The sequence below is a fragment of the Nelumbo lutea genome, chromosome 1 (assembly GCF_056320005.1).
Source record: "Nelumbo lutea isolate HS-2025 chromosome 1, American lotus-T2T, whole genome shotgun sequence".
NCBI lineage: Eukaryota > Viridiplantae > Streptophyta > Magnoliopsida > Proteales > Nelumbonaceae > Nelumbo > Nelumbo lutea.
Window position 1 is genome coordinate 172,216,264 of NC_142684.1, and position 14,306 is coordinate 172,230,569.

The 14,306-nt window shown below is 37.4% G+C and overlaps 1 protein-coding gene across 1 annotated transcript in view; it reads right to left on the reverse strand.

The window, feature by feature from the left end:
* The window catches only part of LOC148879219 (ARM repeat superfamily protein), a 129,608-nt gene that overhangs the window by 33,219 nt on the left and 82,083 nt on the right, over nt 1-14,306 (reverse strand). Inside the window, exons 18-27 of the mRNA XM_088974156.1 lie at nt 5,630-5,717; nt 5,454-5,519; nt 5,308-5,367; nt 4,558-4,644; nt 4,274-4,460; nt 3,291-3,334; nt 3,074-3,205; nt 2,768-2,899; nt 2,616-2,668; nt 2,449-2,497 (exon numbers count right to left, since the gene is read on the reverse strand). Of these exons, the coding sequence (XP_088830282.1) occupies nt 2,449-2,497; nt 2,616-2,668; nt 2,768-2,899; nt 3,074-3,205; nt 3,291-3,334; nt 4,274-4,460; nt 4,558-4,644; nt 5,308-5,367; nt 5,454-5,519; nt 5,630-5,717 (898 nt within the window). The remainder of the gene's footprint in view (nt 1-2,448; nt 2,498-2,615; nt 2,669-2,767; nt 2,900-3,073; nt 3,206-3,290; nt 3,335-4,273; nt 4,461-4,557; nt 4,645-5,307; nt 5,368-5,453; nt 5,520-5,629; nt 5,718-14,306) is intronic.

Here is a 14,306-nt window from a genome sequence, read left to right on the forward strand (position 1 = left end):
TGATACTTAGGGATGTTGTAAGATACTGGGAGTTCCTTTCGGGATTGACCTGGCTCAATCCCTTCGTATGGATTTATGAGATCTAGTAATGACGCCCAATGAAACGATGAAGTGGGCTCTCATGTGAAATCATTATTACAATGATTACATAGTTTGCTTCCTTGTTGTTTCACTGATTATCAGCTTTGGTTACTATTGATTTCCAACTAGTGATGGTTTGATTTGTTACATTTCTAATATCTTCAAAGGTTCCAATCAGGTCTAATACGCTGTTCTGGTTTGCCATGTGAAGCTACTACCATCAGTTTTCATCTAGCTTTTCGGCTAGCCATCTATAATTTGATGATCTGGGATTTATTTCATTTTGACCTAGATGTGCTTCTGGTATCTTCACTTTTGACATGATTTTCTATTGATGCAAGATTGGCGATTCTGATAGTCTTCCCGATTTGTGATCACCTTATCTTCAGTTGCTTTTGGTTAGATTACGGTGGTTCAAATTTCCTCCCTATTCCATCGACTAGCACTTGTTGACTGTTTTATGTTGGCTTTCTGACTACTGACTCCAGTTTCAGGGGCCTCCTACAGTTTGGTTTCCCACAGCATACTGTTTTCTTGGAAACTACTTTGGTATTCTTTTATTTAGCAAGCTCAAGCTGGTTTTCCTATCTTGATTTTGAGGGAGGATGTAGAGGGATATGTTTATATTTTCTTGTATTTTGGTTTTTGTTGAGGGAGGTTTTTGGAGGCCATAAAAATATATTCCCAAATTTGTTTCTCATTTAGTGAGTTTATGTTTATCAGTCAAAAAGGGGCCTGGTTGTAATTCTGATTTAATTAGATATTAAGCTTATTTAAGTCATCAGTTGGGTTAGATTAGGATTTAGAGAGTGAGTTTGAGAGGATGGAGAAGTTGGCTCTGCTCATAGATATGTATTCTTCAGTTTTATTGTGATGGATTACTTTTGTCTCCCTTGGATGTAAGCTACCAAGACAAACTATGTTAGACCTTGTTTCTTCGTAGGAACTGTTTGGTAATGGCTGAAGTGGCTGAATTGGATGACTTATTCTTTTGTCTTTTAAGACTTATTCACTAAAAATACATGCAACAAGTCATTCAGTTCAGTCATTTCAGTTTTTATCAAATGACCTCTTGTTCTCTGTTTTGTCATTTTCTGGTTTATAGTCCTCACAAATGCATGTTAACATGGTCATATCATTTAGCAGGTGTTGCAACACAAACATGAAATAGTTTTTTCCCCTTTTTTTTAGTTTGTACATGATATAACACCACTTCACTAATAATTATTTGCACTCATTTTGTAACCCCATACCCCTCTCTTCCCCCTCCTATTTTCTAGCATTGTAAAAAATCTTGGCCTCCTTTTATTTCTTTTACTGCTTAATGCCCAAACCTTTGAAAGTGATCAAATACATAATAATGAAATATGTGTTTAGTACAGAAGAAAGTCTTGCCGTTTCTTTTGCTCTTTTTTTTTTCTCTGAAGTAGGATCAAGGCTATAATCCTGAGGAAAATTGGGCCTTCCAAACCACATTAAAAAGAAGCTAGGAGGACTACAACTATGGAGCACACAGATCAAGAAGGCAGGAGAGAATGATCTATCAGGTCCAAAAATGTCCAAATCCTAGTGTTTGAACCCCAAGGAGAATGAAAATCTTACTAGGAGAATACAGAAAAAATCTATAAGAAGGCCCTTGGGTCTATAGAAAGCCTAAATCCAAAGAGTAGTAGGCAGGTGCAATCATGACTAATAAAGGAAACAGCAGGCTAAGAATGGAGATTGGATATAGGCAAGGGCCTAGGAAATCTTTAGCTCAGGGGCATGTTCCCCACCACCACAACTCTTCTGGAAAATTTACTCTAGACATGGCATTTTTACCTAACAAGCTGAACAAGGAACAAAATTGGTGACTTTCCAGAGGGACACAAGGGTGATCCTTGATCATTGAATTTGTATCCCAGTTGTTGATAGGCATCCCATATCTGCTCTTGATCACAGCATGGTTTGATCAGCATGACTCCACCACCAAGAACTCCAGAAAGCTCCTAGGGAACACTAAGATATCAACCCTATGCTATTATTCTTCTATTTTGAAAAATTTCAAGTTTTCCACTGATGTCAACCTTGAATGCTCTTATGCATAATTTCTCCTATTCTTTTTTTTTTTTTGTTAAAAATGTATTAGGGTGTTCCCATCTAAAAAAATATATTAAGGTGCAATAATTGGCAAATATCTTTTTGCATTGGTTCTCCCCCGAAAAACAAAAGTAAGAAAGAAAGAAACAGAGAGAAAATAGAAGATGAATACTTTTATTATGATTTTGACATAATATAAGGGGTAACATTTCTGGAAACCAATAATATCTTGTTTTCCTTATCTTTTTTTTTTTCAACTCATTTAAAACTAAAACAATTCATTCCTACCTGAAAACCCAATGAAATAAGATCCTTCTCTGCTGCATTGACAACAGACCTGACAGCAAAGGGAAAAAAGGAAAACAAGAATAAATATAACTAGGTCCAATCAAACCAGAGGGAGAAAAGATAAGGTCAAAACAGAACCTCAAAAGTTGAATCAGTATAAAACAGACCTCAACATTTCGAGAATACTTGGCCAACTATGGTATAACTTCTCCCCATGTCTCTAAGAGCAATTTTGTATAGGAAAGAAAAGACAGTACCAAAGTCAATTACATGAGAAAATATTAATAAAATTTAATCCTCTATTAGTTATCTAAATTACCTCTAGAACATGCAACAAAATTTTCAATGATCCAGCACGGATATCAATATTTTGACTAGAAACGTAGAGAAACCTTAATGGGGATATGACAGCACATTCAAATAATCCTAGTTCGGTGTCTGGGTTCTCCATCTGAAGCAAAGAAAGAACAAAAATGAACAACATAATGCATACCCAAGTTAAAACCTAGCTCCTATATAACCCAAACACAACAGCATAAAAAAAAAAGCATTAACAGCAACAACAGTGCCTTACTCCAACTACACGAGGCCATGAAACTCAAAATGAAACCATTATTGTATTCACCTGGTAATTTTCAAGATGGTCATCAGGAAGCGTAAAGCGTTGAAAGTGATCAGATCCTAGAACAGCACAAATTGATTGATCTAATGCATCAAGTGCCATATTTCGCAGATTCTGATTAGAATTATCTGCAAGCTGCAAAGTTTATTCTTTTGATGTCAAAGAAAGATGTAAACACCACAACTGCATTTCAACCAATGAAAATCATACTCGTGATAACCTCAAGAAGATGGCCAACAATTTGATCCCACAGGGGCTCTGCTCCTGGTAAATTATGAAATAACTCAGAATATGGAAAAAAAAAACAATCATAAGCCTACACTGAAACATCATAAAACATCCTTGTTTTATGAAATTTAAGGATAAAATATGAATAGAAAACTATTTTATATTCAAAAGCCAGAGAAGTAAGTCCAGAGCAATAAATAGAAGAATGAAACCAAAGGGAATCTAGATATGGAAAGCATTCCATAAGATGGCAGATGAAGTTGAAACAGGCTTGTCTCGGATATGTCTAGTAAGACTCCCAATGTAATAGGAGAATGGAATCTTAGACTTCTTAGAAAAGGAAAACGTGCTGGAGATATGCTTTTCATGAAACTAGAGAATTTTTTCATTGATGTGAAAGTAGAAGAATTTTATAGGAAAAATTCTCCTTTATTAATCCATCTAAGATAAGATAGACTTATTTTTCCTTTGTTAAAAAAAAAAGGCTTAAATCATTCATTTGACTAACTGAAATCAGGCTGTGCACTCTCACTGTTCCAGTATTTCTGGCTGTTTCTATGAATACGACAAATTGTAGAGCTGCTTAATTCAGATACTGAAAAACATTTCTGTACAATCTCAGCGATATCAAGAAAGAAAGAAACACTTTTCACACTTAGTCCAAAATGATATATCTAATTAAATATTTGTTAGAAGATTATTAGATAATTTAATGGCATATGCAGCAGAAGAAAGAAACTGTACCCCACCCTGCAACTAGGTTTTTAGTCCCTGACAGACAGCTTAGACCACTAAGGGTGCCAGAATAAAGGTAGAAGATGAAGCTCCAAATTCAATGCAAGGAGAAAGTTGGGCAACAATTATTAGAAATTCCATATGCTTTAGTTACCAGAACAAATGAGAACATCATGATATCTAAAAAGGAAATACATAATTAATAAACTCATAAAAAAAAACTAGAACTTGAAGACGTACTGTGAAGGTTATTTACAAGTATCGACACCATCCTTTCCACACAAAAGCTAATGCTTCCAATTTGCTGATTTGATGTTTGTGAGAAACTACTTGAATTTCCAGGCATGCATTGACTTGATAACTGATGTAATGCAGAAAGAAGTGACTTAACTGCAGATATGTGCATCAGTGCTGAGCTCTCAAACAGCTTCCCAAAAAAAATAATTTGTTAGAATATGCAGACTAAAGCATGCCAAATAAAAGAAAAAGAAAAAGAAAACAAGAACTTAGGTTTCCTTGCTCACTTGGGAATTTAAAGAAGAAAGAATGTTGAAGTCACTATATTGGCCAGAAATTTCTCTTGTAAGCTTTGGAACAGCAGTAGAAACTTCCTGCATACAGTAAAGGCAAAATGCATAAGCTACTGAAACAAACTAAATAGATTAATACTTTCTAGCATGTCTGTATGTGTGACACTGATTGGGGAGTGGAAACTTTTATTTGGTCACATATCAACCAATGCCATATGGCTGATGTGCTGGCGAGTGAACACCAACTCTTTCGAGGGGCGATTACCCAAGAAGAAAGTTTGTGAATAGCTTGATGAAAAATGGTAATACAATAATGGGCAGTAAGGGCTAGTTTATGTTGCCAAAATCTTATCATTTACAATATGATTCACAATTTGAATCATGAATCCCAAGTGTTTTTATTTGAACTTTAGATTTTTGTTTGAATCCTATGGTTTGTTTCATGAATCTTATGATTTATGCAATTCATGTAATTTAAATCGATTCAATTAAGAGTCAGTTTTTTTTTATAAGTTTCAATTAAGAGTCAGTTCTCCTATGAGTAATGCTGACCGGACGAAAGAAACTAATTTTCTCCCATCGGACTTCTTTCTATTTTCTTCTCTTCTATTCACCACATTAGAAGAGCCAAATTCCCACTTTAGAACATATCTGAAACTTTGTATTCATGTCAGGCACTGAACATGAGCCTATGGTAAAGTTGCATAATTCATAATGGACAAACAATGCATTAAGAAGGATTACCTGTGTGGTTGCATGTGGTGAATGGATTGCTCGATCTAGAGCAGCTAGGGTTTCCAGAACCTACAAATAATTGCCTTCAAATATTTAACATGTGAACACAAACTTCATAATCTACACAACAAATATGTAAAGGAAAATTAAAATACCAAAATCCATGATGGGCCCAACACATTATGTAATCGATGAGCTATGTTGAAGAGAGTCCTCAATGCCTGTATTTCAAGGCAAAAAAAAGAAGAGCATCCTTACATGATAATATTGTTCAAGAAAAAAAAAATCATGAATTACAGTGAGAAGAGACAAGCAAAGCTAGATCCAGTACCTGCACATTTTTAGGGGTAAGAACAATGCTATCTCGCTGATCAACTAGAAGTTCAAAACGCTTTGAACTAGGAGTTAGTGGAACATTGCTGAAAGGTCAGGCAGTAAACTAGTAACATTACTTCAGCTGTCTAAACGCACAACAATACAGTAACAATAACAATGAAGCAACAAAAATTGGGAAGTAGGGAACTGGATGATCTAGTGTTGAAACTCCAAGGTTCTTTATTTGTACTAGATCAAGGAGACACCCGAATCTGGGCCTGGATCCATCTGATTGTTTTACAACTAGATTTCTTTCTAGGAGGTTGTGGACTTCAAAATTTTAGTGTCTTATTCCCTGTCAAAGGTGGCCTTCATGGTGTGGAGTTTGGACAAACACACTAGAGGAATTTTGGATTTAAATTGTGCTTTATGTCAAGAGACAACTGAAAGAGCAGATTACTTATTCTTGCATTAGGAGTTCAGCACTTCTATTTGGCTTATGGTATAGAAACCCTGATGTCAAATGGTGCTTTCTGCATACATTAAAGAAGCTTCTATAAAGCGGGGACATACAATGATTAAGCAAAAGATGACATCTTGTTATATATGAATCAAATAAATGCATCCTGTCATACTTTTTTGAGCATTACAATTTAATTTGCATTTTCAAAATATAGAAAAAAAAAGACTGATGAAACACATAAAACTAAATCATAGTTGAATTAATAATTGAAGGAGACTCCAAGGTGGTAGATGGTTGGCTGACACAGGTACTGTCACTTGGAACTTTTAAGGATATTTTAAAAAAGGCCAAATGGCTATTGAGGGGCATGACAGTTAGAGTTCAGTGGCTGGGTAGATCGGCTAAAGCCTTGGCTGACTACCTTGCTAAACAAGGGGCTACTCGGGTTTCATTGTAATTTTCATCTTCCTTTGTTATGTTCTTTAACTAAAGGGGAGGTAGCATCTCGTGCCTCTCCCTAAGTTGTACTATCCTTGACTTTGATTTAATAAATCTGAATATTCACTGATCAAAAAAAAAAAAAATTCATAGTTGAATATATATACATTCTATTACAATTTTGAGCTTTGATACAATTTACTTTACCTTCTTAAAATATGGAAAAAGACAAGAAGTAGCAAAGAATACAAAATTAGAGCAATAAAATTTAGTCAGGTATTCTTTTTGCCAAAAAAAGGTTTAATCACTACTCAGGTAGTGAGGATAACAAACACAAAATGTTCCAATAACAACTAGAAATCTCTTAAGAGTGATACTTCAAAAGTACAAAAGCACAAAATTACATAACTTTCTTTTTTAAGGTTAGTAGTTTCAGCCTGCAAAATAGTCTGAAGATCTTTGAATCAGCTGTTCTTTGTTCCTCATCTTTAAAGAATTCATCATGCTGATTTTTGGAGAAGACAGGCATTTGTAGACAGTGAGACTAATTGCAGGACTATTTTTCCTAGCTACAATACCCGGATACCTGTTCTTGGTGGCTATTTCCTGTCAGACATTTCAATTTTTAGTGCAAGTTTCATACCCAGAACCTTGTCCAGCCATTTCTTTTCCATAAAAAAGTTGGGCAGCCCACCTGTACCTGGTACATTTTTTTTTTCTTTTTAACCCCAAACTTTACTCCAGGTGGAGGGGTGGCCACCTTAAAATTTTATCAAAATCATCAATAACAAAATAAACAGTACAGGGGAGTACGTAGCCCACCTTGCCCCAAACCTGAGTACATCAATAACTCGCCAAAGATCCTCATCCCCAAAATACAGAAATTATCCAATCCTAATCCTAGAAAGAAAAGTAAATCATTCATAAAACAAGAACTAGCAGAACGTGGTAACATAAGCCTACTATCAAAACAACTATTAACAAGAGAATCGCAAGCAAAGTTCGCCAAGGAATCCATGACCATGGTTCAAAATTTTGATATTGCCTCTGTGTATTGGCAGAGGCGTATCAGAAATTAGAAACACACAGAAACTCTCTTTTTTTCAATTTTTTTTTTCAAAATTTAGGTTTTGGGGAAAACATGTTTTTTATTGAAAAAGAGTGGGGTCCCAAAACACCTGGAAACAGGCGTATCAGGACCCAAAAGATACAATATGATACACCTGATATGGGGCATATCATATTGATACCACTAACTAATAGCCCTTTTCTACATAAAGAGTTTTGGGACCCCCATCCCGTCTAGCATCTTTTATGGCATGGTGTGGACAACAGCCCGGGGAATGCCTTACAAGGGAAAACTACCAAGAAGAGGCATGTAGATCCCCTATACTACTGTGTTCTATGTCATAGTTTTTGTTAAAAGACTGTTATTCATCTAAGTATAGTACCACAGGGGTACTCTTGTAATTTCCTCTTATTTTTTTATGTTGTGTCGCCCTAGTATATATATCAAAAGCTGGCGCCGCCAGCAGCACTTTTGGCTCTCAGTTCTCTCTTCTCTCTCACTCTTCTCTCTTCTTCCATTCTTCTCTCCTGCATAACATGGTATCAGAACGGGACTATCAGATCTGAAAGGAAAAGTCGAGTGAACAGTTTTCTTCAGACCAGATTTCCAGATCTGCCGCCCTCATCTACTGTTTGGCTGATTGAAGATCTCACGCACTGAAGTAATTTTTCTCCCTCAACATGGTATCAGAACGGGACTATCAGATCTGAAAGGAAAAGTCGAGTGAACAGTTTTCTTCAGACCAGATTTCCAGATCTGCCGCCCTCATCTACTGTTTAGCTGATTGAAGATCTCACGCACTGAAGTAATTTTTCTCCCTCTCCTCCTTTTTTCTGGTCATGTGCCAGGGCAGAACCTGTACTAGGTCTGCTGATTGGATGTGAGGTGATCAGCACTTCTTTCTTTCCTTTTTTGTGGGGTCAGCTGATCCCTGTAAAACTGTAGGTCGTGAAGACCTTTTGTGTGCTGCAACAACAGCTTTTATGGTGAACTGAAGGTCAGAAAGTGACATATACTTGCTGTAATAGCTTTCCTGTTGATGCGTAGGTCAAGAGATTACCTGTATGCACTGTGGCAACACCTGTGTTTATTCTGTAGTCAAGGGATGACCTGTTAATGCTGTAACAGCACCTGTGTTTTACAGAAAAGAGGTGTGTTTCCGAAGAAAATGGAGTTTCCTTTCTCCCTCAGTGTTAGAATTTTTTTAAGGCTGTGTACCCCCTTTAAGAGTGTTTTTTTTAATCTGAAATCATGAGTGGTGAAGATTCTGCTGCATCCAGTGTTTCCTCAATTACGAATGGAATGAGTGGGGGTGTGAATCTATCCTTTCCCATGGCTGTTATTCCTCTCGATGGCTTAAATTATTTAGAGTGGTCAAGAGGGATCAAGCTGTACATCACTACAAGGGGAAAGATAGGTTATATAAATGGGAGAATCAAAGAACCCAATTCTGGGAGTGTTGAATATGACAGATAGAACTGGGAAAACAGCATGGTCATGTCCTGGCTTTTAGTGTCTATGCAACCTCAAATAAGAAGGAATTTTATGTGGGCTGAAATGGCAAATGAGATCTGGGAACAAGCAAAATCAACCTATTCTGGACTGTATCACTATGCAAAAATCTACCAGTTACAGGCAGAATTGTCCACTTGTAAACAGGGGGAGAGGTGTCTATCTGTGTACTACCCAGACTTGACTTCTATCTGGAAGGAGTTAGACCATTATCAGAGTGTAGACTGGAAGTGTGATGATGATGCAAAATTGTACATAACACTTGTTTCCCAACAGAGAGTGTTTGCTTTCCTACATGGTTTGAACCCTACATATGAATCTATCAGAGTCCAGATCCTAGGTAGCAAGAATCTTCCATCAGACCAGGAAGTTATGCTCTTGTACAATCAGAAGAAAGCAGAAGAAATTTGATGAACAATTCTAGAGGGGATGTAGTTGTGTTGGTAGCGAAAGGGAGTGTTACTACCGGTGGGGGAAATACCTTTGAGAAGGGGGATTTTCAGAAAAAGGTGGATGACAAGAACAAATTGTGGTGTACTCATTGCCAGAAACCCCGACACACCCGAAACACATGCTGGGATCTTCATGGGAAACCGAAATGGGCTCAAGATCTGAATAAGAAGCAAGGTTCAAATATGAATAAAAAGTCAGGACAGCAAGGTACAAGAAAACACACTATGGCAAATATGGCTACTCAGGAGAATCAGCCCCCCATCACTACCGTGACTCAGACAAATGCCTTTGGATCTGACCCAAGAGAGGATATTATAAATTCCTTTCGGGACCATTTAGAGCTTTATGGTAGAGCAATTCGTTAGATGGATGCTCCTTCCTCAACTTCATTTGCGTCTACATCAGGAGACTCCTTGGATCATTGATTCTGGAGCGTCTAAACACATGACTAGTAAGTCCTCTAAATTTCAAACCTATCACCTCCTTTCTGGAAGAGACAAGGTGAGACTAGCCAATGCACCATACTCTACCATAGTTGGTCAAGGAACCATTTCTCTTCCTTTTCGCCTTACCCTGTCTAATGTTTTACATGTCCCAAAATTTCCCATTAATTTGTTCTCTATTAGTAGTACTACTAATTCCTTAAATTGCTCAGTGACCTTTTTCCCTTCTCACTGTGTGATCCAGGATCTGGCCTCGGGGAAGATGATTGGTAGAGGATGTATGGTGAATGGGCTTTATATGCTAGAGAATAAGGCTGCTCTTCAAGTCACAGAGTCTAAGAGTCAGTCTTGTAAGAGTTAGGTCTATTTATGGCACAGTCGTCTTGGTCATTTATCTTTAGAGTCTTTAAAAATTGTGTTTCCAGAATTGTTTAAGTCAGTCTTAGTGCCAAAATTTACTTGTCAAACTTGTCAATTGAGTAAGCAATGTAGAACTCATTTCTCTTCAAAGAATAATAAATTTGAATTTCCTTTCCACATTATTCATTCTGATGTTTGGGGCCCTATTACTTTACCATCTGAGAGTGGCTACAAGTATTTTCTTACCCTTATTGATGATTACTCTAGATATACAAGAGTATATCCCATGCGAAACAGGGATGAAGTACCTAAAATTATCCAAGATTTCCAACGGATGATCTTCACCCAATTTCAAACTGAAATCCAAAATTTTCAATCGAACAATGCCAAAGAATATTTTCATAGTGATCTTATGGAATTTTTTGCTTCGTGTAGCTCACTTCACTGTAGCTCTTGTTCCCGAACACCACAACAAAATTGTGTTGCTGAAAGAAAGAACCAACACCTCCTTGAAGTGGCCCAAGGGTTACTATCCCATATGAATGTTCCGAAACGTTTTTGGCTTGAGGCTGTCCTTTGTGCTACCTATCTCATCAACCGCATGCCCTCTTGTTGGTTAGAGTGCAAAGCCCCACATCAACTTCTTTTCCCTAAGGCTCCCCTTCTTCCTATTCCTCCTCATGTGTTTGGGTGTCATTGTTTTGTTCAAAATCTATCACCCACTCGTGGAAAATTAGATCCCCATGCCATTCTTTGCATTTTCTTGGGATACTCCTTCACTCAGAAGGGATACCGGTGCTTTGATCCTGTTTCTCGGAAATTTTTGTCTCTATGGATGTCTCTTTCTTTGAGAGCGAGCCTTTCTTCCCTGTTTCTCCTCAGGGGGAGTGTAGGAATGAGGAGAAACTAGTTCAGCTCCCTCCTCTTCTTGATCCTCCTCCCTTTCGTATCTTCTTTCATCGTCACAAAGGCCAAATGTGTTCAAGAGTTGTGGGGCATCTAGAAGCTGTACCACCAATGCTATCAGACTCTCCGAGAGCGGATCATACCCATTCAGCTACATTGGTTCCTATTGATGTTCCTGACCCTATTGCCATTGACACTTCTGTTGCTAATGACCTTGACCTTCCTATTACTCACCGGAAAGGTGTTAGATCTTGCACCACTAAACACCCAATTTCCCAATTTGTTTCCGATGAAAGCATTTCACCCTCCTTTCGAGCCTTTCTCTCTTCCATTGACAGTGTCCCTATCCCTAAGAATGTGGCAGAAGCTCTCTTAGTACCTGAATGGACAAATGCTATGAAGGAAGAAATTAATGCGTTACATAAAAATGGCACATGGGAACTTGTAGATCTTCCTAAGAGGAAAGATCCAATTGGATTGTAAATGGGTTTTCACGGTTAAACACAGGGCTGATGGCACTGTGGAATGGTATAAAGCTTGTTTAGTGGCAAAGGGGTTTACACAAGTGTATGGAGTAAATTATGCAGAAACTTTTGCACCTGTTGCTAAGATGAACTCCATTAGACTCCTTTTCTCCCTAGCTACTAATCTTGACTGGGATCTACATCAGCTTGACATCAAGAATGCCTTCCTGAATGGTGACCTTGAAGAGGAAGTATACATGGTACAACCCCCTAGTTTTCGGGCTCAAGGTAATGAACAGAAAGTGTGCAGGCTAAATAAATCATTATATGGGCTGAAGCAATCACCAAGAGCCTGGTTCAACAAGTTCCATGAAGCAATACAGTAAAGAGGATACAAGTAGTGTCAGTCTAATCACACATTGTTTGTGAAGAGAGGGGAAGGGAAGATTGCGACACTGATAGTATATATTGATGATATAGTTATCACTGGTAATTGGAAGAATGAAATTCAGAAGTTGAAGAATTTTCTTGCTACCCAGTTTGAAGTGAAAGATCTAGGTCCTCTAAGGTAATTCCTTGGGATTGAAGTGGCCCGCTCACGAAGGGGTATCTTCATTTCCCAAAGAAAGTATGCCCTGGATCTACTCCAGGATACAAGAAAACTAGGAGTGAAGCCAGTTGATTCCCTCATTGATCCTAACCACAAACTAGGTGACTGTCAGGGTGAACCCATCAAGGATGTTAAACTATCCCAAAGACTTGTAGGAATACTGTTTATATCTTTCTATGACTCGACTAGACATAGCTTATGCAGTGGGTGTTCTTAGCCAGTTCATGCATGCCCCTAAGACTACCCATCTTGAAGCAGCAGAAAGAGTTCTTAGATATCTTAAGAAGTTCCCAGGTGCATGCTTGTTGTTCCAAAAGCATGGACATTTGAAAGTTGAAGTGTATACTTATGTAGATTGGGCAGGATCCTTGAATGACAGAAAGTTAACTAGTGGCTACTGTACCGTCATAGGAGGTAATTTAGTTACATAGAAAAGCAAAAAGCAGAATGTGGTAGCTAAATCTAGTGCTGAAGCTGAATACCGGGCAATGTCTCATGGAGTGGCTGAAATTATGTGGCTGAAAAATTTGTTGAGTGAGTTGGGTTTTCCAGTTGACAGACCTATGACACTATTATGTGATAACAAAGCAGCCATAAACATTGCTACTAATCCAGTGTTGCATGATAGAACTAAACACATCGAAGTTGACAAACACTTTATCAGAGAAAAGGTCATCACAGGGGAAGTGTGTACTCCTTATGTTAGATCTAAAGATCAACTTGTAGACATCTTTACAAAAGGGTTACACCACTCACGGCATCATGATTTGTGACAAGTTGGGCATGATTGACATCTATGTCCCAACTTGAGGGGGAGTGTTAAAAGACTACTATTTATCTAAGTATAGTACCGCAGGGGTACTCTTGTAATTTCCTCCTTTTATTTTTTATGTTCTGTCGCCCTAGTATATATATCAAAAGTTGGCGCTGCCAATAGCACTTTTGGCTCTAAGTTCTCTCTCACTCTTCTCTCTTCTTCCATTCTTCTCTCCTACATAACAGTTTTCAAGGCGCCAAGGCGAGGCTAGGTGATAGGGGCCGTGCCTTATCGCATAGGAGGTGGATTTTTTTAAGTAAAAACCACATATCCTAGGGTAGTTCCCTAGGTTCCATAACTATCTTTCTTTACTAACTATTCATAATTGTCATAAGAAAATTATAAACTTCATGTTTAAGTCTAGAAAATCAAGATATTTATGAGAAGAAAAGGAAGAAAGAAAAGAAAATTCAAAAAATATATGGGCTGAACCCCTATTTTTGTTGTAGGAAATGTGTTGATTAGACAAAATTTTAAGTTCTTCCCTTACTTATTGGTTCAGATTTTGAACTCTTTGAGGGTTCAATACAGCAGTTAGCAATGTTTGTGTTGATTAAACCCTAACAAATAAGAATAAGAAAAAGAAATTAGTTTATAAAAACAAAAAATGAATATTTTTGGTTAATAATGTCTATTTTATAATTGTAATCTCAAAAAATAACAATATAAAAGGATTTTATTACACAGTATACAAAACTGCTTGACAGGCAAGGCGAGCCTCCAAGGGCGCCTTGTCACCATGGTCTAGAGGCTGTATGATTTTTGCATTCCATATTGATCTCTAACATTTGGGCACCTTCCTCACTATATCTCATCTTAGTTGGGACTTGGGACTTCCAAATTCCATCCCTGATTTTAACCTTTGTCTATCTTCAATCTTCAACTTCAAAGTATCCCATGGTAGTTTTCAGCATTATGCCCCAACACCCTTTGTCTTTATAATTATTATTATTTTTTTATGGATCCCTTCTTTGTCCATTATTGCATCAAGGTTTTCTGAATTCCATTTACATTTTGTTATAGTTTCAAATTATTTTGCCTTTTAAGTGGATGATGCTTGGCAATCAAAGATCACATGTTTCTTTCTAGTCATTTTTACCATCTTTCTCTCAATGGAATCTCTTACATAGATATACACTATTGGAATGGTAAAGAAAA